The 25,689-nt window shown below is 35.7% G+C and overlaps 2 protein-coding genes across 4 annotated transcripts; both read left to right on the top strand.

Moving 5' to 3' along the window:
* Window positions 1–3,211: 3,211 nt before the first annotated feature.
* On the top strand, window positions 3,212–4,024 carry LOC104588406 (histone H2AX-like). The gene is made up of 2 exons (XM_010246313.3): window positions 3,212–3,516; window positions 3,618–4,024. Exons 1-2 carry the CDS (start codon window positions 3,319–3,321, stop codon window positions 3,837–3,839), a joined length of 420 nt encoding a protein of 139 aa, XP_010244615.1. The 5' UTR covers window positions 3,212–3,318; the 3' UTR covers window positions 3,840–4,024.
* Window positions 4,025–4,261: 237 nt separating this feature from the next.
* Window positions 4,262–13,957, top strand: LOC104588407 (stress regulated protein). Of its 3 annotated transcripts, XM_010246314.3 has the most exons (7): window positions 4,275–4,572; window positions 5,823–6,041; window positions 9,479–9,565; window positions 10,247–10,393; window positions 12,625–12,651; window positions 13,107–13,202; window positions 13,601–13,957. In XM_010246314.3, exons 1-7 carry the CDS (start codon window positions 4,348–4,350, stop codon window positions 13,799–13,801), a joined length of 1,002 nt encoding a protein of 333 aa, XP_010244616.1. In that variant the 5' UTR covers window positions 4,275–4,347; the 3' UTR covers window positions 13,802–13,957. The 3 variants fall into 3 exon arrangements, with proteins under 3 accessions (XP_019051693.1, XP_010244617.1, XP_010244616.1); XM_019196148.2 differs by lacking the exon at window positions 9,479–9,565 and having other exon boundaries at window positions 4,262–4,572; XM_010246315.3 differs by lacking the exon at window positions 13,107–13,202 and having other exon boundaries at window positions 4,269–4,572.
* Window positions 13,958–25,689: the final 11,732 nt, after the last annotated feature.

Below are 25,689 nucleotides of genomic sequence, written 5' to 3' on the forward strand. Positions count from 1 at the left end.
ATAAGTGAATCAATGACTTTCTCAAATCAAAAAATTTATTCAAATAGACATCATTAACTATAGGTTGGGTCGGGCCGGGCTATTTTGGCAAAGCCCGAATCTGGCTCGAATTTTATGCGGGTTGGGTTTTTTGGCTCGAGGTTAAGCCCACGGGCCAAAAATCCTATTCAAGCCCCGTCCGGGGGTCGGGCCGGGCCAGGCCGGCCCGTCGGGCCACCCGGCCCATGAACAAGTCTACAATCCATATATATTTATATAAAAATATATATTATAACTATATAATAATATACAATATATAATATATTATTAAGTAAACAATTGTTTTCAATCTTATTATACTATTTTATTTAATTATTATACATTAAAATTCATATAAAATAAAAATTTTAAGACTTTTTAATTTTTAAATAAACCTTTCATAGCTTTGGCCTTGTTCATGACACAACACGGGCCTAGGCGTGCTCGGGCCATGGGTCAGGCCAACCCCCCCAAATATCCTAGGGGAGGGAGGCACAACCCAGTATGGCCTACAGGCCTGGCATGGCATTCCTGCACTTTGCGCGGGCTGCACACGGGTCATGCCATGTTGGTCATAGTATTGACATGTATCGGTCGATACATATCATTTTGGGAGTTCCCTGATATGCCCCTTCAAAGGATGTATTGGGTTTCTGACCAGTTCAGGGGGTGGGGGAGACTTAAATTAGCCCCCTGAACTAGTTTTGAAAAAAATAAAAAATATATATATCAATATAGCCCGGTACGCACCCTATCAACGTATCGATATTTTGAACCTTGATGCTGGCCTAGCATGGCCCGTTTTATAGTTCTAAGTAGAGATAGGGTTGAGAGTTTTATAGAGAGTGGTCATTAGAGATTAAAATATCGACAGGTGTGTTAGTTGTGCGTATTAGTCTGATACATCATTGTATCAATGCGTATTGCAGTGTATCAATCCAATACGTACTGATACAAAGACGTATTGAACCCGCGTATCGCACATAAAAGTGCTTTATAGCCTTCAATAGAAAAAACGGTTTTAGCATGATTCAATCCCTAAAACTCGAGTCGCATAACGTCCAAGACCATAAGAATCTTAACCATCAAACCACCTTCCATTTCGTAATAACAAATGAAATAAATTCTTTTATTAAAATTAATTATTACATTTAATATAAACAAATAAGTATATTCAATAACTTCAAGTACAAATTAACAAGAATAATATTAAAAATTATTATTTTGTAAACCAATAAAATAAATAATTTTTCAAATCCACATATATATAAATGATTTTAATTTCAATATATTTATACAAATCAAAATATTATTAGTAGAATAATTACTTCAATACTTAGAATTATTTATGTAGACTTGATAAAATATAATAATTATTTTATAAATTATTAATTAATATTTTAATTTGCATTAAATAAAAATGTATTTATTATTACAAAGATAAAATATTGTTTATAAAATATTTGAGAATATAATATAAATCGAATATATCAAATCCACTAATCTACATTTAAATAAAAATTAAATTTTTTATTTTAAAAAAATCATAAAAATAAAAAATATTGATAATGAATAATTATTTTAGTAATTAAAATTTATAAATTTTCATATGATATGCATCTTCAAAATTTCATTTACATTTTATATAAACATATTTATTGTTTACAAAAGTGAAAGTATTATTTACCGAACATTTTCAAATTAATTTTTAGTTGATTTTTTTGTTGATGTTAAAAATTGAAATAGTAAAATAAAAATAATTGATATAATAATTCAAATATAATGGTTGCATATTTTTTGTACCTTGGATTTCAATAAGAAATAAAATTTGATGCATTATCAATAAAATTGTATAATATCTATATATCCCGTTATATCAATAATAATATATTTCTTCGGATATACCATTAAAATATACAATTCCTATGTATTTATGCGTTATTTATAGTTATTTTGACATTAAAATTTGAGTTATTAATATAATTATTGAATTTATATGTATCCCTTAGCATATCCAAGCATTTTTATATTTTTCATCCGTATCCATGCGTTTTTCAAGCGAATCCTTATCCATATCCAAGTGTCTATATATGTTGTTTTATATTATATAATGTGCAAAACATATTTTATGCACATTATGTGACATATATAATATAAAATATTATATATATTTCGTAACACTTTATACATAAACCCAGGACCAGGTCTGTTCCCATTCCGACCCTTCTAGGCCTAGGCCCAGAATCCTGTTTCAGGCTTAGAATCCAGGCCGGGCCGGGTATGGGCTATTTCCAGTATCACTAGACCTGTTCATGGGCCGGCTCGGCCCGACCCGGCCCCCGGACGGGCTTGAACATGTTTATAGGCCCGTGGTCTTAAACTTAGGCCAAAAAGCCAGGCCCACAATAAATTTGAGCTGGGCTTGGGTTTTGTTAAAATAGCCTGGCCCAAGCCTGGCCCAGCCCGACCTAAAATTAGACTTAAAATGGGTTATGTGATTATGTCCATTTGAATACATTTTTTGATTTAAGAATGTAAAACTATATTTTAAAACGTAAAAGAAAGGGAAAAAAACCATCTTGTAGGCCCATTGTTCATTTAAATAGGAAAAAAACCATCTGAATTTTTAATTCTAATTTGAATAGGGAAAATTGTAATTTTTTTTATTAGGTCGGGCTTCGGGCTTTTTATCAGGGTCGGGCTCGATCCCAAGTTATAGGCCCATTGGTCGGGCCGTGGTCGGGCTCGGGCCTAACGTATTTCCATTAATGACGAGTAAAAGCCCGGCCCGGCCCGGCCCATTAACAGGTCTACATATCACAGGTGCAATGCCGGGCCGGCCTGGCCCATGATCACCCTGAGTCCCTGACTCATCCGGGTATGGGTTCTTCAGACTTTCACCGAACACTAATCGAACCCGGATGGTTCATGCAATAAACCGGTGAAAGTTGGGCCGTTGGGGTGAGGCCGTGAGGGTCGAGATTTTTTTATCAGAAGTGTCAGACAAAAATGGTTTAGAAATCGGATGGCCGTCCATCACTCCAAAGTACAAAACAAAACGAAAAGAATAATTTTCTCCACTATTTTTTTCCAAAAATCCCACGCTGGCAATCCGTGTGCTCCCCGATCGACGAATAAGGAAGCAAACCCAGTCCTACACTCGCTTTCGCGCTCCTATATAAACAAATTCGTTTTCTTTGAAACAAATTGTGCAGAAGTTCAACTTGAAAAGCAAAAGCCATTTCCAATTTTCCATCGTCGCGATTCAGTTAGGTTTTCGTGTCCTTCCGGAAATCAGAGATGAGTTCATCGGGTTCGACGAAGGGTGGTAGGGGAAAACCCAAGGCCTCAAAATCTGTCTCCAGATCTCAGAAGGCCGGTTTGCAGTTTCCCGTTGGAAGAATCGCCAGATTCCTCAAGGCGGGAAAGTATGCTGAGCGTGTTGGTGCCGGTGCTCCGGTCTATCTATCCGCTGTGCTTGAGTATCTTGCGGCCGAGGTTTGTGTGAATTCATCTGTTTTTTCTTTTTTTTTGCTGATTTTGTGCATCCGCGAAACGATCTCACGTTTGATTTATTTTTATTTTTTTATTTTTGATAGGTTCTCGAGCTTGCTGGAAATGCGGCAAGAGATAACAAGAAGAATCGTATTGTGCCGAGGCATATACAGCTTGCAGTGAGGAATGATGAAGAGTTGAGCAAGCTTCTGGGGACTGTTACAATCGCTAATGGGGGTGTTTTGCCCAACATTCATCAAACTCTCTTGCCGAAGAAGATAGGAAAGGGAAAAGGCGAGCTTGGTTCCGCATCGCAAGAGTTTTAGGGTTTTTTTGTTATTTTTTTTTCTCTTGTTTTTATTTAAAAGATAAAAGAAAGGTCATCATCACTGCTTGATACTGTTATTAATGGGGAATTCTCTTGCATCTTTGTTGAATTTGTAATCATAGAGAACCCCATTATTTCTCTTTATTTTTGCGAAATATAAAGACAGAAAATAATTTCTGATAATTGTGTGTGTACAGTGGTTTTGCTTCGTTCATTCTGTTAAATGCGATGGAAAATTGATGGAACTTTTGTTCAATTGTTCCCAGCTTTCTTTGAAAAATTCCGAACTTTATTTTTCCCTGGTTGATCTCCCTTGATCACCAATATAGTTCTGCCCTTCTATCTTATTAAAATAACTCTTTTTTTTGTGGTTGTCTTTTATATATATATATATATTTATTTATTTATTTATTTTTTGTGGTTGGGAGTGACGGGAAGCCGAAGTCACTCATCGAGGCTATATCTGTTAGGACATTAGTATGCATATCTGAAGTTGGTTGCCAGAGATGGGCTCCATGGTGTATTATGGTTTCAGGTTGTCGTTGCGGCCACGTTTGAACCTTCGCATGGTTAGAGCTCTATGTTCTATTGAACCTGGTGGTTCACGATTGCAGATTTTGGAACAAGTAGATAAGGAACTAGCAAGCGGGAATGATGTGGCGGCACTATCTCTTGCTAGGGATTTACAGGGAAAGCCCGGGGGTCTCCGCTGCTTTGGCGCAGCAAGGCAGGTTGTCCTGTGCCTCCATTACCCTTTTTCTGTAGCAGAAGGTTTTAATGCCATTTGGTTGTTTCTGCAGTGGTGCCATGCATGTAGATTATATCTTCATCACCCATGTCTGCATACTCATTCGCTGACTTCTGGGGTTCTAATGGTTTAACATATAGCAATAGCATATTTGTTATGGTATGAAGGAATCCACTCGTTATCTATGCATGTGGGTGCATGTAGATGGATGCAAACCTGCATTTTCTTTTGATTGTTGGTAAATTGCTTGTAGAATTGTGCAGCTGTGCAATGAGAGTGATCGTGGTCTGGGCTTTGGTGTCTGCTTCCCTCTGGTAACTTGGTAGGCTAAGGGCAGCAGTTTTTTTATGGGATATATAATCATTCACCGTGGCTGCATATATCTTCCGGGGTTTAAGCTGTGGGGAATTTCCATAAAATATTGTTGTTGATTTGTATTTTACTTATAAGGCAACACCGTCTACATGCTTCTTTTGCTCTTATATCACTTTGAAGTTTTTAGTGGAGAAATCTTTGTTGTTTGTGCAAGAGCTTGTGTGAGGATACCCTTGGGGAATTTCCAGCATATGCAATTTGGCACAGTGGAACCCCCTCCAAAGTTTTTTTTTTGGACTTTGCTTTTGTGAAGTGTTTAACCTGAGATATGCTCTTAAGTAGGGGGATGGTGTTGGATCAATGGGGATACGTTTTGTGCCCTGAAGAAGTGGAAACAGCTAATCTTTTATGTCTGTGCTGTCCTTTCTATACTAAGTTGTGGAGTGTAGTTCCGGACACCTTTGGCTTGGCTGGGTGTTTCCTCCAGTTCGTTCAGTCTTTTTTGTTGAGTTGGAACTTGGAAGATTCAAGGTCTAAGAAAAAGACTAGAGTAGTGTGGAGTTTGGTGCCAATAGCTGTATTTTGGTCAATTTGAAGAGAAAGGAATGCTAGGATCTTTGAGAACTACTCTTCAAGCGATCCATACTTGTTTAGCAAACTCAAAGGGATGGATGTTCTGTTCATGGTTATCGGTTCATAAAGTGCAGATAATAGAGCTAGTTAGGTTTTTTGATATTCCCATGTTAATACCTTGCTAACAATTTTATAGTCCTATAAACAAATACAACTGGGTGTAAATGGTCTGAGATGTGATCTTTTTTTTTTTTTTTTTTTTTTGATATTCCTTACCTTTCAAAGAAAGTCAATATATGAGTGGCAGTATATGGTCTAACAATTTTTGCAAAATAAATGATGCAGATCCCCCAAAGGCTCTATACTTTGGATGAACTGAAGTTGAACAATATAGATACTTTATCTCTTCTATCACCGGTAGATGCAACACTTGGTTCAATAGAAAGAAATCTACAGGTTGCTGCTGTTCTGGCAGGGATTTCTGCATGGGTTGCTTTTGGACTTACACAACAACAAATCCTACTTTTATCCCTTGGATTGTTATTTCTGTGGTCATTGGACTTGGTAAGTTGTATTTGAAAATTTGAATTCATAATCCATGTTTGTCAGTTTACCTACTTTTGTCACTTAATTGTTTATGGGAGTGATTAATGCTTGCATTGGCCTTTTCTCTATGACCTCAAAATCAGTCTAGCATTGATATCCTTATTTAGATTTTTTTTGATGATCTGTATAGTTTTTTGAAATGGAAAAAGGAAAAAATGAGAAAAAGAAATCTACTTGGCCTCATTAATGTTGTTGCTTGAAGTGTCTGTACTGTAGACGAGTGGGAATTTACTTGTATTTTTGTTTTTGAGAGAAACTGCGGTTTGCTTCTTCTTTAATTATGATTTAGGTGGCGTTTAGTGCTGTGTTATTTTCATGTTTCATCTGGTTCCAGAAGACACCATGGTGCCTGGGTGTTTTTTTAAGCTGTTTTTCATTCTGGCCAGCAATATGTGGTTTCAGAATTCAAAATGTCATAAGTATTTGAACATACTTATTTCTCATGTTCACAGCCACACTCACTCTTCTGGATTTATTCAGCACTGGTTCAGTACATCTAGCCTTAAAACCAACACTTTTCAAATCCTAATATTCTAGAACACACCACACAACAACAGAACACTACCAAGGGTTTGGTGAGTTCCAGAACCCATGGTTTCAAACACAGCATGGCAGGGCCTAGTGGTTTGAAGCACACAACCCCTATTTAAAACCACAGCATAGAACACCTCCTTAGTGCCCCTAGAAAGCAATTGATTTTCATCATGAAACAGAAAGAGTTACTGTCTGGCTTATTTATGCTTCTCCACTAAAAAATCTTTTGAAACCAATGTTCATCTCTCAGTTTAGATTGTGTTTTCTTGTATGGGTTGTGATGCTATGGTGATTGAAATGTTGCTGATATAGAATTGTTTCTTCTAAAAAGAAACCAGAATATTTGAAAAATCCAGACTGATCTAAATATCTCCATTATCAATTAGAAGACTTGAAGGCTCTGCCAGAAGATTCTGTCTGAGATCTGAATGATGCCTTACTATTATATGAAAAAAGGGATTTGTCACAGCAGCATGTTCTGGTTTCTGAAATCTGAATAAGAAAAAGCTTATGAAACATTCAGGATTTCTATTGTAAGGAAATATACTCGTATTCCCTGTGAAAGTGCTGATGATGACAATTACTTACTAACCATATAAAGCTTAAAAACTTAAGAGATGCATTCCTGACAAGTTCTTACATCAAATATTTGATCTTTGGTTTCTAATGCTGATCATTTATTGGTGAGTAAGGGGTTTTGAATGTTTGGTATTGTAACAATCTGGTTGGCTATCTTTACAGGATGAGCTAATAGTACTTGAAGGTATTGTTATTCTTATTTTTTGGCTGAACTTTAGCTGTTCTAGTACAAATAGTTCTTTCCCCCGATGTGAAGCCCTTGTAGAAGATGGAGTATATGTGTAGAACTATAATTAAATGGTTATATAAACAATTTGATAATCTGCTTTCTTCTCCAGCAATTTTCATCCACTTTAGAACTTAGAAGTAATGATAGTTATGTTAGCAATATTTGTACAGGAAGTCTTCAGAAATAGATGAGTATTTGTAGAACATTTTAGTGGGTGCTATTCCACACCGAGCTCTGTTAATACTTCATTGGTGGTAAGATGATGATTAATTCATACAAATATGGTTGTTGTATGAAAACCTCCTCCAAATCTATAACAAGTTTCTTTCATCCTTGTGATGCCCAATACGGATGGGCTCTTAATTTCCCTAGATCTCTGAAGATGGATACAGGTATGAGTGTTGCATTTAATATACTTGTATCATTCTTTTGTATCTGGTTTTTGAAGCTGTGTCATTTCTCAATATCAAAGTGTCAACTAGTCAGTTGAGGGCCAGACTAACTGCACACCAATTAGTTGGTCAATACTCATGTTGCAATTGCCTAGGACAACTAAGCATTGACTTGGGTTGACTTGTTGATTAATGACTAGTCATCCTAGTTAACCACAAAATCATTTGAAAGCTTTATTTGTTTGTTTGAATTTCTATTTATTTGAAACAATATAGAATTATGTTTGTATTTTGTTATATTTATACTGTTGCTTTAAACATTTTCGGTGGAACATGATTGATTGATAAAAAATGTCATTACTCAATGTTGGTCCCAGCTATTTGGAGTCTTGGGAAGGATGTGGCCAATCTCAGATTTGAATCTGCATTCTCACGTTTGTCAGCCTGAGAATTTACCATTACACCAAGCAATGCCCCTATGATTGACTGATAGTACATAAAATAGAAAAAAAAAAAAATACAAACAAAAGAAGACAATGGAGGGGTTGTTTCAATTTTTTTTAATCAGTGATGTGGTACTACAGAGTTGCCACAAATAAGGGGCTTATTAAAAAGTAAAGCTTGCACTCTTTCTTTGGGAAAAAAGGCTTTAATTCCTTATCCTAGCCTATCTAGCCATACTTTTTGATGTTTGCAAAACGAATACTACTAAAGGTTAAATATCATTCTTTTCTTGCATAGTTTTAGTCTAAACCTATTTACAGGATTGCATCAATATCTCAAATTTGGAACATGTCTTTGTTTTTTTTTTTCATCAACTAGGCACTGTCCAGTCATTGCATCGACTAGAAGTCACAACGACCAGTCATGGTTGGTCTGAAGTGGTAAAATTTCTGCAGTAACCAGAGAATCTAGCCTTGTTATTCCAATTACAAGCAAAACCTGTATCATTCCTTTTAAGCCATATGCAATACATTTGTCTTTGCTAATTGGGTGCTTGCTGATCCACTTTTTTCTGCTTGTAGCTTATGTTGGTGGGGACACGTTTTAATCTTTGTTCATTACCCCCTTTTTTATGTCATTTGGCCCTTCCCTTGTCATTTTGGAGCCTGCAAGTGCTCCTTAAAAGCATAGACTGTATGCATTGGGATTTTTTTCAATTATTTTTTTTCTTTTTATAAAGGGCAAATTTGATTTTGTTTGCCAACTCTATCATTCTCATCCCATCTAATCCATAAATTTCTATTATTCTCTGTCTCTCTCCCTCTCTCTCTCTGCTAACAACCACTATTTGTATGGATATTCAATGTGAGCAATTTTCTTTGGAGGACTGGGGAAATTATTCCCCCTCTCCCAATTTCAATCACATTATAATTTGGTGTTTCATTCATGCTAGTTTAGAGGGTGCAGAGAGCATAATAGTACTTGTATCTCTTACTTTTTGTTTTCATTTATTATTAATTTTTATTTATTAGTGGGTGGCTTAGGGTGGAGGGGAATTCTTGTAGACTTGCAGCAAAACTAATGTTTTACGATTCTGAAAAGTTTGTGCTTTCAAAATTCTGGAGTGTTTTAAGCCTCAAGGTTTTCTTAATGCATTACAAATTGTTGGATTGCATGCTCAGACTATCCAAATGGCTCACCAACTTGTCATTTTGTAGGTTTTGGTAAATGGAGGAATTGGCAGTTTGGTTCTTGATACAATTGGTCATACTGTTAGTCAAAAATACCACAATAGGGTCATTCAAGTAAGCTGGACATCATGTGCCTCTTATATATAGACATACTTCCCTCACTCAGAATCTTCTTCTACACTCGTTTTTATAAATAATAAAGAGCTCTTGGATTGGTTTGAATCCAATGATGAAACATATTTTATTGGATAGTCTGCAAGTAATGTATGGTATACACTGCTAAGCAGATCTTTCTGGATAAAGGTTGAGACAACCTAATGGTGTTGATTTAGATTCAGAAATGAAACATATCCTATTAGACTGACTATCTGCAAGTTATGTATGGGATTAACCTAAATATATCTTTCTGAATATAATAATTGAGAATCTAATGGTCTTGTTCCTTCTACTATGAACTTTTCAAAGCTTGTTGTCTTTTAAATTTTCACTTGGAACTTTTAAGTGATAATATACATTTGAGAAATATTTCCAAGGTCCACATCCATTGAATATCTGTGGTCCATGATGATGTGGCAATTAAGTAATTTCGATGTCTCACATATATTATTTATCATATGTTTAATGAAATTTAAGCCAATTTTCTGTCTCAAATGCTAAAATTCATTTCAGCTTGCATAATATCTAATATTTTGATATTTAGACTGCATATTTTTCCCTTTTCAACTGTAACTTTATTTTTAATGGGTTTAATGTTTGAACTTCAGGAAATAACAATCTTCTGGTTCCTTTGTGCAGCATGAAGCTGGGCATTTCATAATAGCCTACTTGCTTGGAATTCTTCCCAAGGGTTATACACTGTCAAGTTTGGAAGCTCTGAGAAAGGAAGGATCCCTCAATGTTCAAGCAGGGACAGCTTTTGTGGATTTTGAGTTTGTTGAAGAAGTAAGTTTTGTTTTGTTCTGTTTAGGCCAACTTTTTTTCTTCACAGCAAAATAAAAAATTCATTGAAGGAAAAATTGAAAAAAGATACAAACCCAGGTGATAAAAGTATCACTGATACAAGTGAAAAGGGAAAAGAACCCAACACAACCCCTTCAAAGAACATCTCTAAATAACTAGTATGATCTTTTTTTGTTCCAATGAACTCAGGGTATGCGACCTGCCAGGCAGGTGAAAGTAGTCTTTGAATCCAACCCTTTCCAATACGCCTCATATACTTTGAACTTGGTCCATTTGGTTCTCAGAAACAAGGGTTTTAATAGGAGGTGGAGGAAATGGATAAGGGGCACCTCAATCAACTGCTTTTTGGTGCTTATTAAAGTAGTTCAGGAAAAAGGATATTTTAAGTGTTATAGTAGGCTTTGCCAAGGAATCCCTCTTCTGTCTTTTCTTTTTCTCTTCTTTTTTTCCTATGCATTCTTGTAAGTAAGCAACCTATAGAATAGGTAAATTTAGATTCAAATTGATGACTTTAGTGGCTTTTGGTGCAGTGAGGAGGTAATCCAATTACGACCTCAGTTCTTGTGTGACTTGAACCCAAATTGGATGCACTAAAGTTTAGTAGCAGTCATTTTCAAGTGATTTGATTATCTTGGGGTGTGGATTGAATGTTGAAGAATGCTCTTTAGTGAGGATTTTTTTAAGGACATGGAGGATGGAAATGGTTATCAATGTTTTGAGATGTAAAAATAGGAAATTTTAATACATTATCTTCTGAAATCCATGTCATTATGCAATATACACTCAGTTAAAAAGATGGAGAAGTTTGCTTTAACTGGGAAAAGAAACTTTTATGGTTGGTTGGATCCATGAATGCTCCCCTCTAGTCAAGTTCACCTTATCCAACCTTTTTGGTATATTAGTCATTATCTTCCAAGGAGGTGATGATGGAGCTTATCTTCATTAAAGTAATGCACTGGATGAAAACATGGAGCTTGTTCAATCCTTTTTGACAGGTAACATAGTGAGGGTGTGGCAAATGGTGGCATTATCTTCATCTACAGGTGGAAGAGGATGATACATTGGATACTGACAGATGTGAACCAAATCAAACAAAACTCTGATGGGTGCAGTAGGGGCAACCTAGAAGAATCAGTGGTTGTTTGGAGTATTTTGAAATCATTTGGGGAACATGATGGCACTCTATTCCAGTGTTTTAAAAACCAACACGGAGGCTGATCCATTTTCCCTCAGGGTGGTGGGCCAGTGGCTCAACCCTGACCAGCTCAAGCGGGTCGATGATTTAACTGCTTGGGTTGGCAGGTCACTGACCAAGTCAATGTTTTACAAATAATGGCAGGTTTACAACCTGAAACAGAATCATGACTACATGATGGGTTGAATGGTCCAATTGGCTGGGCCAACAATGGGTTGAAAACACTACTCCATTCAACACCTATAGGGTTTGGAGACATGATCCGTACAGGACTGTTGGCAGTAATAGGCTTGAGGTTGGGAAAAGCTGAAAGCGACAAATACATAATGGCAGTAGGGGACTCTAGAACTACAAGAGTGGGTCAAAAACAGTGATTTGGACACATGGCAGTATAGATACAAAATTGGTAAGAAGCCTTGCGAGGTGGAGCATTGGCCAAGTGGGTGACGAGAACAGTGAACAGCGTGGCAGATGCAATTGCGAGATAAGGAGTTGAAAGAAATCAGCTGTATTGAGGAAACATAAATCAACGGCCTGTTACACTTGTAAATATGGCTTGGGGTTCTGGCCACTATCCTTTTGTACATATAACATTATTTTACCTAAATGAATAAATCAAAATGTTACTAATTAAAAAAAAATAAAAGAAGTTGAATTAGGAAAATTGAGAATTGAAGGGATTTCACGTATTGTGGGGTGGCTTTACCTTGTAGTAGTAGTTATCTTTTTCATTTTTCTTGCTAGGAGGATATGAATTTCTATTGCACCAAGCTTGGCATTGTCATTCAAACAATTCCACAAATTTGGTTAATAAATCACTGTTAATGTTGGATGTGTCAACGCTACTACTGGTATATAATTTGAGTTGGCAAATTTAATCTTTGGGTTGGATCAGAAAACAGTTTGTGCTTGTTGTGTTGTTTGACTTGGTTTCAATTATTAGATTTTTCTTTTCATTTGGGACATCATATCAATGACTACTAAACTACACTTTTTTCACTGTGCCTGTACTATGCAGGTAAATAAAGGGAAAGTTTCTGCTCAGGTGAGATTTTTTTCCTTTCTTGGAATTTGTGCACAAGAAGTTGGGATGACATTGTAGTGCGCATACGGTGCTTTGGAGCCAAATTCTTAATTCATTTTGAATGTTTCTTGCTATGGATGGTTCTTGTGTAAGCTTACAATTATGTCTGGAAATCCCTGTGATCATAAAAGGATTTGGTTTTGTACTCAATCTGGTTTGCATGATATGCAATTGTAGGATTAATATACAGGATGGCCCAACTTTGTGAGGGTAGTGCTTTTTGCAAGTATGAAAAATGTTTTTACATCTTAAGATTGGAATGCTGCATTCTTGCATTATCTGCTTTGTTGTGGTGTTTACATGTTTGTGTGCTGCTTGTGATTTTGTTGTTCTTGGTAGTTTTTTGTTCTTTTTTGAACAAGTATAGGTGCGCCTGTACCAAAAAAAAACTATAGGTGGGTATGCTCTTGATGCAGATGCTGAATAGGTTTTCATGCATAGCACTGGCTGGTGTGGCAACGGAATATCTTTTATTTGGATGTGCTGAGGGAGGTCTTGCTGATATTGACAAGGTTGGCTGTGATTTTTAAATATAGTCACAGGGTGCCTAGTTAGCTAAACATGTAAATTTACAAGGAGTAAAATTAACCATAGAGTGGATTACCAAGATAATATAGAACTGTATCTTGGTGACCTTGAACAGGTCAGAAAAACAATGCTAACAGTCAAGACTCAAGATAGTATAGAACACTAGGATCATAACAGTTGATTCTTTTTTATTGATTTGTTGATACAATGATACTTGGAAAAGGCCAAATAATGGGTCATACATCATGCATAATGATTTGTCCATTTCCTGGCATATGATACTTTGTATTGATATGCCATGTAGACCTGACCTTGTTCCCTACTACGGCGGAGATGAAATCTTAAAAGGTCACTAACTGCTATTTTCTTGGTTATGGAGCAGTTGGACAGATTACTGAAAGGCTTGGGCTTTACACAGAAGAAAGCAGATTCTCAGGTGAGATGGGCAGTATTAAACATTGTTCTACTTCTACGTCGTCATGAAGGAGCTAGATCAAAACTTGCAGAGGCCATGTCCATGGGAAGGTCTGTTGGCTTCTGTATTGATACCATAGAGAAAGCTATAGACGATGTAGAAATCTAGAAACCATTCAATAATACGATGCCTTCATGCAATGTCTTGGAAACAATTAAATTTGGTGATGATATCTTGCATTGTCTATGATTTTTAACGGGCTCCTTGGGTTCATTTGTATCGTGCTGGTTGGAAATGCAATTCATATCTGGCAGTTTATTTCAATCTTAATGAATTGAAAAGGGGACTAGAGAACTAGAGAAGCTTGTGTATCAAGTGTTCTCTCAAATATATTATACATATCACATATGCATGCTTTTTAATATGCTCTCCTTATAATACTCAATATTGTAAATTTTAAGGATGATGCAGGAACCAAAATGGATTTTTTTTTTGTATGATACCGGAATGATGCTTGAGTGTTTTATGCATATTATACTTGTGGTGATTAATCCTTGTAAACCCAAAAAATGACCTGGGACCGGAACCATTCTGAAACCGGAATGATGGCCCATTCTGACAAAAAAAGAAAAGAATGATTGAAATAATAAACAGCCAAAAACCATTGAATGGGTTGACGATTTGACTGTCTGGGTCAATGGGTCATTGATTAATTTAACGATTTTTGGCCAGAGAAGGTTTGGGGTAAAGCAGATTCGGTTGCTTGGACAGTTTCTGGGCCAAATGGTCCGACCATCTGGGTAGCCATCCAAAAATATTGTTCTAGGTGTCTGAGTGATTCCTGGTTTGCTATCTCATCTGTCTTACGAGTATTTATTTATTGATTTATTTATTAAAAGAGTCAATTCAATATCCCTAGAGATCTGAACTGATCAAGTCTATTGAAATTCATTTTTTTATGGTTGGTAAATTTTCCCAGTTCTGTACTACACTGTCTATTCCATGTTGATCCTATATTTGGATTTTGGACAACCCATGTAGATTTTAATTAGCTTTATACTAATACATCTCAAAACCCTACTTAAAATTCAAAATTCTAAAATATTTTATTTTCCCATATTTAAAATTCTTCACAGTTGGGGGACATTTGCAATTGCAGCAATCAGGCCCCAGGATCCTTTACCCAAAAATAAAAGAAAGAAAGAAAGAAAAGAGCCCAAGATCCCTTCTAACCTCTACCATTTTATTGTCTTGAAATCATTCTTTACCTATCCTAATCTTTCTAGACTCATCCTGAGGTTATTTTAGTGTATCAAATTTGGTGATCTTACTCGCATTAAATGGCATTAGAACATGCCTTGTCCCGACATTTATGCATATGTGCGTAAGTGCATTTACCAAAAAAGTTACAAGTACGTTGTGACATTTTGACTTGATGACCAATCAAAACCTCTCTGATGCCAGTTGATTGGTTACCACTTTTATTATGTCGGTTTGATTGGCTATGAAGGTCGTTCATGATGTCGGTTTGATTGGTTATGAGGGTCTGTTCCGTTTGTGGAAATAGGGGTTAGGAGTCGGAATGGTCCCAACTGTTTTGGTGTTGGGTGGAACCATAGAATTGGAATTCCATTCTCATTCTTGGCGGAATTTATACCAGCCAATTATGATTTTGATTCCAATTTTAGTCTGAACCAAATAGGGAGAGGGGAATAGACTATTTTGATTCTGATTCTAACTATGAACCAAACGTATTAAAAATTTTTGAGGTATCATGTCTTTTTGATATTGATGATGTGTGATTGATGTTCCCTGTTGGCAAATAGATTGGATGCTGGACTAGGTAGGTCGCTTGGTCAAGTTATAAAGAAAGAGAAAAGATCAGAGCACTCGAGCTGATTTACCCAGTGTGAGCACTCCGATGCTTAAGTTAGCAAATTGGAGTTTTCAGAGAGAGATACTGTGTGCTAAATTGCACGTATGTTATGAGGCTGGAGGTGAGGCCCTTATATAGGTGAACTGTTATGAGCCTTACAAAACACATCCAAAATCTCCGACCCGTCTAGTTCAGAGGTGGTTTCATGCCTGGAAGTGGACTCCGTGTAGGCAGGTAACATTTATCCAATCTTGCCCGAAGTGGGTGGGGTGATAACCAGCTCTTCCAACGTGGCGTCGTGATCCCGGAAAATTCGGAGGTAATAGTCCGTTTAAGGGGGAGGTTGCTTAATCGGAGTCGAGTCAGATCAGTGGAAGTAGGTTGCCTCTTACGTTGACTTGAGGCTTTGCCTAGCTGTTTGCAATTCAGCTTACCGAGGTCATCGATGCAATTGTGAAGTGTCACCCCTAATTTTGGGCGATAAGTTGGGTTGTCAAATTTGAAGAATTTCAACTATCTTAGGCATGTGTTGGGGTTCAAGCACACTGAAAATTTATTGAACTCCCAACATAACCCAAGTTGCACCTTTATTTGGGTAACGAATTTGAGTTTTGCTTTTCAACATCACTTTGGTTCATAATTATGGTTTATTTTAAGGTTGGTTTTGGTTTGGCCTTTTACCTAGTCCGATCCATCGAACTTTATACTCCTACCTTATTACAGAGAGAGAGAGCCAAAAAGGATTAAGGCCCTGTTTGGTTCACGGGATTAGGGGTCTGGAATCGGAATCAGAATGGGCTATATTCCAATTCCAACTGTTTGGTTGGGCAAAATAGGAATCCCATTCCCATTCCTGCCGGAATGGCCATTCCCTACCCCTCCGTTGGGAATGAAATCCCGTTCTTACTAATTCCAATTCTCATTCCCATTCTTGTTTGAACCAAACAAACTACGGGAATAGACCATTCCAATTCCAAAGGATTTCAATTCCATTCCAACTGTAAGCCAAACAGACCCTAAGAGAGTTAGAGAGATATAATTGGAGATAGTAATAATAGATTTTATTAGAAACAATTGTGACCTGAGAGGGTTTTATTTCAGTAACCATGAATTTTATTAGAAACAATTAAAACCTAAGAGTTTGAGTGATGATATATTTTATTATGGACAATTATGACCTAAGATGGTTTTAATTTTGACGTCTTGTTCTTTTTTTTATAATTTAATTTAAAAATAACTAACCACATGTGTGAGACAAGGAGGAGGACCCTTTGGCCAAAGAGGCTCTCCCTTCTTGTTTTGGCTGATTCGAGGGGAACTTGGGCAAGTCGGGTGTAAATTTTTCTTTTCCTTTTTGTGAATAAATTTAGTTTTCCTGTTCAAAAAAAAATTTTTTTTTAATAATGTTCAATTTTGTATTTGGGTTGAATCAACATATTGCATTCATTATATGAGAAATATTAAGGGCCTGTTTGATTTGAGGAAATAGGGGTTTGGAATTGGAATTAGAATCGACCATTCCGGTTCCAGCCATTTAGTTGGGCGGAATGAGATTCCATTTCCCATTCTTGGTGGAATGGCATTCCCCCATTTGAGGGAATAGCCATTCCGGCCTCACTACTTGGGAATGGGAATCTCATCTGGCAAAAAAAAAAAGGAACAAAAGAGATAACTTGAAAACTTTCAAACCCTATTTCTCTTTATATGATGCCAACCCTTTTTAGGAGTTGTGTATATATCTTATGGAATCTAATTCCGATCAAGGTTCAAAGTATCAACACGTATCGGCCGATACATATCATTCCGGGACCTCCCCAATACACCCCTATAGTGGGTGTATCAGGGTTCTGAACGGTTCATGGGGTGAAAGAGCCTTAAACTGGCCCCCTGAACTAGTTTTTGAAAAAAATATAAAAAAAGGTAAAAAAAACAATATTGATATCGCCCAATACGCCCCTACCAACATATTGGGTATATCAATATTTTTGAACCTTGATTCCGATTCCTGCCTAAATTAAATGAGCAATGGCAATTCTGATTCCAACAAATGGACCCCAAATTCTTTTTTTTTTCTCAATAAAATCTTTTTATATAGATTTACACATTCAAATTGGATCACTTACCAAAAAAAGTCAAATCGGGTCAAAATGTGTGGATTAGGTTGAGTTGCAATCCATGTATATATATGCTAGACAAATGGGCTACGATTCTATGAATGGGTGCCGTCATGGTGACTGGTGGATGGATTGGTCTTCAATTTGCATTTAACCCGATCCAATCCATACATTTTGTCACTCCTAGTTGCATCCATTAAATTGAATAAAAAATATACCCACATCCAAATTTGGTTTGTCAAAATTCATAATTGAGTTATCGTATCCATCATGTTCCATTTGGTCTCCCATCAAGTTATGGGTTTATTAATTTCAATTTATGAATAATTTGAAATTTTATATCATAAAAGTAACTTTAGGTAATTTTATGGTTTGACCCCTTTATAAATTTTTGTTGGTTCTTCTGATTTTATGAGGTGGAGGAATTAATAAAAACCACTAATTTAGGTGAGACATGAAATTATGACTAGGGAACAAGGAGTCTAGGACTACGCCCCTTGGCCTTTCACATGTTAACAAATGCTCAATGTCAAATTTACTAATATATTAGCAAGAAAATACATGCAAATGCATGGATTGAATAGAAATCTCGTTAGGTTTGGATTGGCAAATTTAAGTTTTGACATCAATTTGATTTCATGCCACGGTCCATGTCCAAAGTTGGTCTATGGTTGGCTCTTAACCCCATTCAACCCATCTAATTTATACTCATAAACCATGCTTTATTAAAGTGGATGAAAAGAGTTTCAAAGATAATTATTTGGAAATAAAGGATTCAATGGGAGGATGGGAGATGCTACAAACATCTAATATATAATAATATATAATAGAAAGAGGAAAGAGGAGAGGTGAGAGGTCTTTTCACCATCACACATGCCTCCTCATCCTCTTCTTTATCACACATATGTGTATATTTATTTTTAAATTAAATCATTAAAATACAAGTCAAAATTAAAACCTTCATGCATCTTCATTGTTTTTCATAAAATCCATATCCACTAAATAGCGGCTTGGCCCGGTTTAGCAGTGTAATATATTTTAAACCGGTTCATTTTGATTCAAACCCGGTTTGGTGCATTTAAACCGAAACCGGTTTACTGATAACTACTAAACCGGTCCACTGGGGTGGCTCCCCTTGGGGAATCCCCCATCTCCCTTTTCTTTTCCTCTGCCCTCGGTCCATTGTTTCGCCCTTCTTCCATCCCCCGTCGTTTTTCCCTCTCAAATGTCTTTCTTCTTTGCTCTTTGTTCTTTTCTTTGCTTCTATTGTGCATGGATTTTGGTACATGGGGTGAACTCTTCATTCTTTTCTTGTAGGGTGGTAGCCACGTTCGCTGCTTTGGTTTGCCATCCATGGCTGTTTCCCTACTAATTTCATCGTCGGTTGCAGTTCACCGACAGGTTCCGTTGTTGGTAATGGATGTAGTTATTTAGGGTTTTTTCGTCTTTTGTGGCTTTCTCCGTTTGTGCTATTTCTATTACTTCGTCCTTTTCTTTGAGCGTCCCTCCTGTCATTTTTTCTCAGTTTTGGTGGATGGAGCTTCATTGGATTGTTGTTTCTTCTATTGGTGATTCTTAATTCACCATTTGTCAATTGTAAAAGTTCTTTCTTCTCTTTTATCCATTAGTTATGTATATTTTGTTCTTTCTAAGAAATTTGGGCTTTCTAGCTCGATGTTGTTACCAATTTTGTGTATTCATACAAATTTCTTGATTGAATAAAATATGTTTTCAGTGGGTCCAATTGTTTTCTATGTTTATTGTTGACTATATTTCAAAATAATTAATAATAACAATAATAATAATAATAATTAATTAATTAAAAGAGATGAGGAAGAAATATTTTGACATCCAATACAATCCAATCCAAGGCGGAAAAGATAGAAAGAAGGCTGTTAGGTGTTGTAGAATTATACAAACCGAGTCTGGATCGATCTGCTCCTCACAGTACGTGCCCCACACCGACCTTACCGTATGTTCTGACCATACATTGGGAATATTTTTCGTCCTTGGATTTATTAATCATGGGCAGATGTTTCCAATACAGGGTGGGATGTGATTGTGAGGTTGGTGTGAGACGTGCTATGTAAGTAGCAGATCCCAATATGTACAAATTTCCCTATTCCCTACTATTCCGATCCCCCCACCATGTACCAAAATGCCAATCCACTAATTCGTCTAGGGACAGACACCAGTCAAGGTTCAAAGTATTGTTATGACCCTTCCGATACACGCCCCTACAATGGGTGTGTCGGGGGTCTGACTGGTTCAGGGGATGGATGGGTCCTAGACTGGCTCCCCTGAACCAGTTTTGAAAAAAAAAAGTATCAAAATGCCCTATACGCCCCTATCAGCATATCGGGTGTATCAATATTTTGAATCTTGCGGTCAACCATGACAGGCTGGTTGCTTTCAGCAAAATAAAGATCGACCCAACACTGTAGTTCGGCCCATTGCTCACCACCTTTCGGTCTTGCTTTCCTCAGATGCAAGATCAATAACGGTTTGGATCTTTAACACAAATTCTGATTGAGCCCATTGGCACTGGAGGACCAATTCTGATCATTGATTAACCTGAAAAATCATCAACCTGTTAGTAAAAAAAAAAAAAAAAAGATTCAGTGAATTCATTGCTCTATCTGGTTAACCAGGAGTACTTGAATAAAAGACTGTCAAAGGTGTAGGCTTCATTAAAACAAATTAAACGTTAAATAACAAACTCAAAAATGTCAAACAAAATTATATTTAGGTGTAGTGGCCATGTACTTATTACAGTGTGTCAGACAAAACTATCAGAATATTATGAATACAAAATATTAAAATACTAGCCTCGTACTTAATTGGTAGGGGTCATTCTCTAGTTTACCATTGAAGAAGGGGTGGAGGAGGAAGGAATCAAGAATGATTTTAATAGAAAAAAAATCAACACATAATATGGTTTTTATGAGGAGATATATTTGTACATGAGATTTATAAACTTTATGATAAGGATTAAGATAGTTTAAAACTTTTATTTTTATTTTGATAAATTCTTTATTTTTAATATTTCACGTGTGAAGAAGGATAGAGAAGGGGAGACACCATGTGAGGCTTGTGGTGAGAGACTCTTGGCCTCGCACACTCCCCTTACTATTATGTACTAGAAAACGACCACCCTGTACTTATTAGGTACAGGGCAAGTATTCTAATCAATTTTGTTTAATACCTATTATTTATATTGTAAATTTAGGTTAATTTTCTATTTGATACTTTTACACATTCTACTTGAGGAGTTAACATCTTCACCCCACAAGGGAGCGCCCCACAATATCCCACAGTGCATCCCCGCCATATACTACGAAGTGGGAACATCTCCCGATGATGTACCAAAAATGATGATGTTATCATCGGGAGATGTTCCCAATACACTGTGGGAATGTGTTGTGGGGCATAGATCTGAACTCCTATTTGGGAGTGGAAATAATCACTCTTTTGATTAAAAAAAAGATGCTACTTGTTAAAAGGAATATCCAATGATAAGATCCTATTCGATTCCCAAACATCAATGAATCAAATTTGGGTCTGCCTTATCATCCATTTGCAACCCTACCCCAAATAATATCTTCTTCATGTTTCCATCAATACCCATGCACATAACATGATGTAAAATGTGGCGTGCCTATATCAAATTAAAAAATATGCCCATATCAAAGTAAATTGGCTAGATGTGGTGTACCCAAATTATTTTTGTGGCAAAAGTCAAATAATTTTTATGACATTTTGCATGGAATCATAACATCATAACATAAAGTAAAATCAATGGGGAATATATAAATTATTGGTTTTAATAATTAGTATTTATTATCATAACTAATAATTGTTATACCGCCCTCTGTTGTATTATAAATTAACCATTCAATTTATGGTGGACCATCCATTTTCTTTACTTTATCAAATATTAAAAGCCTTTTTTATTGGAATTTATGTCAAGAGAGTATATTAGTGTGAGGGGTAAGAATGTAAATATCTTGCTTATTATGGTCAATATGCAAGATTCTTTATGCACTTTTCATTTCAATCTTAACCGTCCTCTCAATGTTTCTTACTTAACTCATACACGTTAGAACTATTACTATAATGCTTTCTAGACTTCAATAAGAAATTGCCAATAAAGTATTCTAGGTTAAGGATTTGTTAGAAAGCACGATGGCTAATAAAACTTCTTTTCAATTTGTGAGCACCCAAGTACAGGTGGTGTCAATGGATCGGACCCAAAATCAATTTGGACGGACCAAAAAGGCATAGTGGATTGGACCAATCTGGTCCAAAATATTTATTAAATTGGGCTGGGCCTGGTCCATCCTTAGCATATATTTGGAAGTAAGTGGTTGGTGGAATAAATACTTATTCGTGTTTGGGAGGTCTTTTCTCAAACTACTTGTACTTAACATGGGTACTTATATTTGTATTGAAGGGATATTTCAAGAGGAACTTTTGTAACATGTACTTAACATGGGTACTTAACATGTATTTAACATGGGCACTTATTTTACAAAAATGACAATTATAGCCTTCAACTCACCATTACACACAAACATCTTTATAGAATAACAAGTACAATGAAGGGATATTTCAAGAGGAACTTTTGTTTCTTGTTTTGTTTCTTATTTCTCACTTGATACATTTCAAATAGAAACGAAAAAAGTTAAATAATGCTATATAATCACAACAGGGCGTTACAATAAAAAAAAATCAAGGGAAGATAGGAAGGGGTTGGGGAAATAATGAAAAATGAAGAAAAAAAAATGAAAAAGCAAGGTTAAAAGTGGGGTTTCACGAACTTGATGTTGATATCCCATTCTATAGTTGTTGCCACTACAAGTTTTTTAAGATGGGAGCAATACCTGGAAAATGAACAAAAGATTAGGGACAGGATTGTCCCCCACCCCAAAAAAGAAAGAAGTGATTATTTGCCTATTGAATAAGCAATCAAAAAAGCCACCCAACTTTGAAATTAATCCTTATTTTGGGCTTTGTCAAACATGAATAAGTACTTATTCCTCACTTTTTGTGTGGTCCTAGCACTTAAAATAAATACTTATTTTAAATGCTCTCAAATACTAGCTTAATGGTACTAGGGATTAGGGAAGATGTTATAAACGAGTCTGGATCTCCTGTTCACAAGAATTCTACCCATGTCTACCCACATAACACTGCAGCAACACATGGAAGATGTTCCCAATGTCCAGATCTCCTACATAGTATTATACACAGGGAGATGTTCCCAATGCACGAGATAGTGTGTTGTGGGTAGAGTTCTTGTGGGCAGAAGATCCAGTCTGATTATAAATATTGATCATTGAGGAGAGAGAGAGAGAGAGAGATTTTATTGGTGAGAGTAATAACGGATTTGATTAGAAACAATTAAGATCTAAGACGGTTTTTATTTGAGTAGTGTATGGATTTTATTACAGACAATCAAGTTTGGAGACGCTTTTTTATATTGGCTTATTATATTTTTATGATTTAATTTTAAAATAGGTAACCATATGGTGTGAGAAATGAGAGAAGAAGGTCTATATGAGCTTTGTGGTGAGAGGACCCCTCACCTCCCATCTTTCCTCTTTCTAATATATGTATAGATAAAAATTAGCTTTATATAGATATATGCATAAAACTAAATATTAGAACATTAACAATGTCGATCAACTTAGTGGGCAAATTCAAAAATGAAATGGGAGGAATGGAAACCATTATAGTCATTTTCAACAGCCCTACACAAACAACTTGGGTCTTTTGTCACACATCCCATCCCTTTAAGCAGTCACACAAATCCCTCTGTGAGAATTTCAAGAGTTGCGTAAGTTTATTTTTGTAAAAGTCATCCAATATCAATTCATAATATAGGGTTCAACATTGGAAAGACATCATACTCGAAAAACTTGTGACCAATCACATGGTATCATAAACTTGTTAACCAATCAGATGATATTTATCAAAAATCAGGGTTGGGGGGCTTTGATCGGTGAAAGCTCTTCTGGTGCCATGTTTTTCCAGCATCGTAGATTTTTCATAATCATTATTATAATAGCAATTTGAATTTATTTTGTGAAAGGGGATGTTGCTCAAATGGTAGAGTGCTTGCTTTGCAAGTTATATTTAATGACCATACCACCCTCCAAATTCAAATATTGGATGTACAATTATTGTTGGGGATGTAGCTCAAATGGTAGAGCGCTCGCTTTGCATGTGAGAGGTACAGGGTTTGATCCCCAGCCTATTCCTATTCCAATTCTAGTTTGAGCAAAGCAGGTATTTAAATTTTTAGGGTTGGTTGGAATTAGATTCTCATTCCTATTCTTGGTGAAATGGAATTCACCATACGAAGGAATGACATTCTCCTTGGGAATGAGAATCCATTCCAGCCTATTCCTATTCCTAGGGGTGAGCAAGAAAAAACCGAAAGATCAAATTGAGGTGGCATTTGATAAATCTGAAATCTAAAATCTGAAAAGTTAAAAAGATATTAAAAGTGTTTGAAATCTAGAAAGAGGTATGGTGATTTTTCTACTTTTTAGAGGCTTTGAATGTATAAGGTGGTTTGCAAGGATTAAAGTATTGATATCGGGTATCGTATCGGAGAATTTGGATATGCTTTGGAAAAACATGGATGCGGACGAAAAATATGAAAACAGATGGATACATTAGGGAAATAATATAAATTTCACAAATACATTAATAACACTAAATTTAAGACCAAAATAGTCACAAATAGTATATAAATACATAAAAAATGTATATTTTAATGGTTTATATGAAAAAATATATTACAATTAATATATCGGGATGTCTAGATATCATATAATTTTATTTATAATGCATCAATCATGAGTCCAAGACACTAAATGTGTATATTATATTTTAATTATTATATCACTTATTTTTTTGTTTTACTTTTTTAATTTTTTAATAATAACAAAAATCAACTAAATATTAAATTCTCAAATGCAAATTAAAATACCAATTAATAATTCACAAAAATATAATATTAACTTAAAGTATATCAAATTTGTTAAAATTTCTTAGATACATATCCTATACAAATTCATAATTTTTAATTACTAAACTAGTTATTCCATTGTTAATATTTTTATTTTTATAAATTAAGATGGTTTAAACATTGAATTGGACTGAAACATTGAATTAGACCAGTCCAAAATGGTCCAAATTATTTATTGGATTGGATTGGACCTGGTCATTTTGTAATGGACTCACATTGGACTGGATCGAGTTGGACCAAATCCAGTCCAATTGACACCCCTACACCCAAGATTGCCACATATTAGTAAATTACATTTCATGAGCACCTAAGACTATTTTGGTTATTATAACCGTCGGTGTTTATAGCATTTATAAAAAAAAAAAAAAAACTCAAAAAACGAATAGAAAAAATAAAAAGGACTATGCTTGGACAACTTTATTTTAATTTATAGATATAGATTTGGGATTTTGGATATATTTGAAAAATAAGTGGTTGGTGGAATAAGTATTTATTAATGTTCGGGAAGTCTTTTCACAAATCACTTATACTTAACATGGGTACTTATATTTGTACCATGGCTTTTAAAATCGACTCGGTTATTGAACCGGTCAGGGGTCCAGTTACCGGTTTGAAGGTCCAACTGTTCAACCCGAACGGCCAGCCCATTCTGACAAAAAAATTTACAAATTAAAAAAAAATTTGAAAAACGGTCAAAACTATTTGAACGGTTCAAACAATTAACTGACCGATTCAGCGGTTTACTGACCAAAATCAGCGGTTTTGGGGAAAAACGGAACCAGTCAGGCGACTAGTTCCCGATTTTTACGGCCCGACCGTCCGGTCTGATTTTGAAAACCATGATTTGTATTGAAGTTTGGCGATGCCTTTATCCCATAAACATAAGTACAAGGAAGGGGTATTTCAAGAGGAACTCTTTGTTTCTTGTTTTCTTTCTTATTTGTCATTTGAATACATTTCAAATAGAAACCCAAAAAAGTTAAATAATGCTATATAATCACAACAGGGCGTTACAATAAAAAAAATC

The sequence above is a fragment of the Nelumbo nucifera genome, chromosome 3 (genome assembly GCF_055504915.1).
Source record: "Nelumbo nucifera cultivar China Antique chromosome 3, China Antique-T2T, whole genome shotgun sequence".
In the NCBI taxonomy this organism is placed as follows: Eukaryota; Viridiplantae; Streptophyta; class Magnoliopsida; order Proteales; family Nelumbonaceae; genus Nelumbo; species Nelumbo nucifera.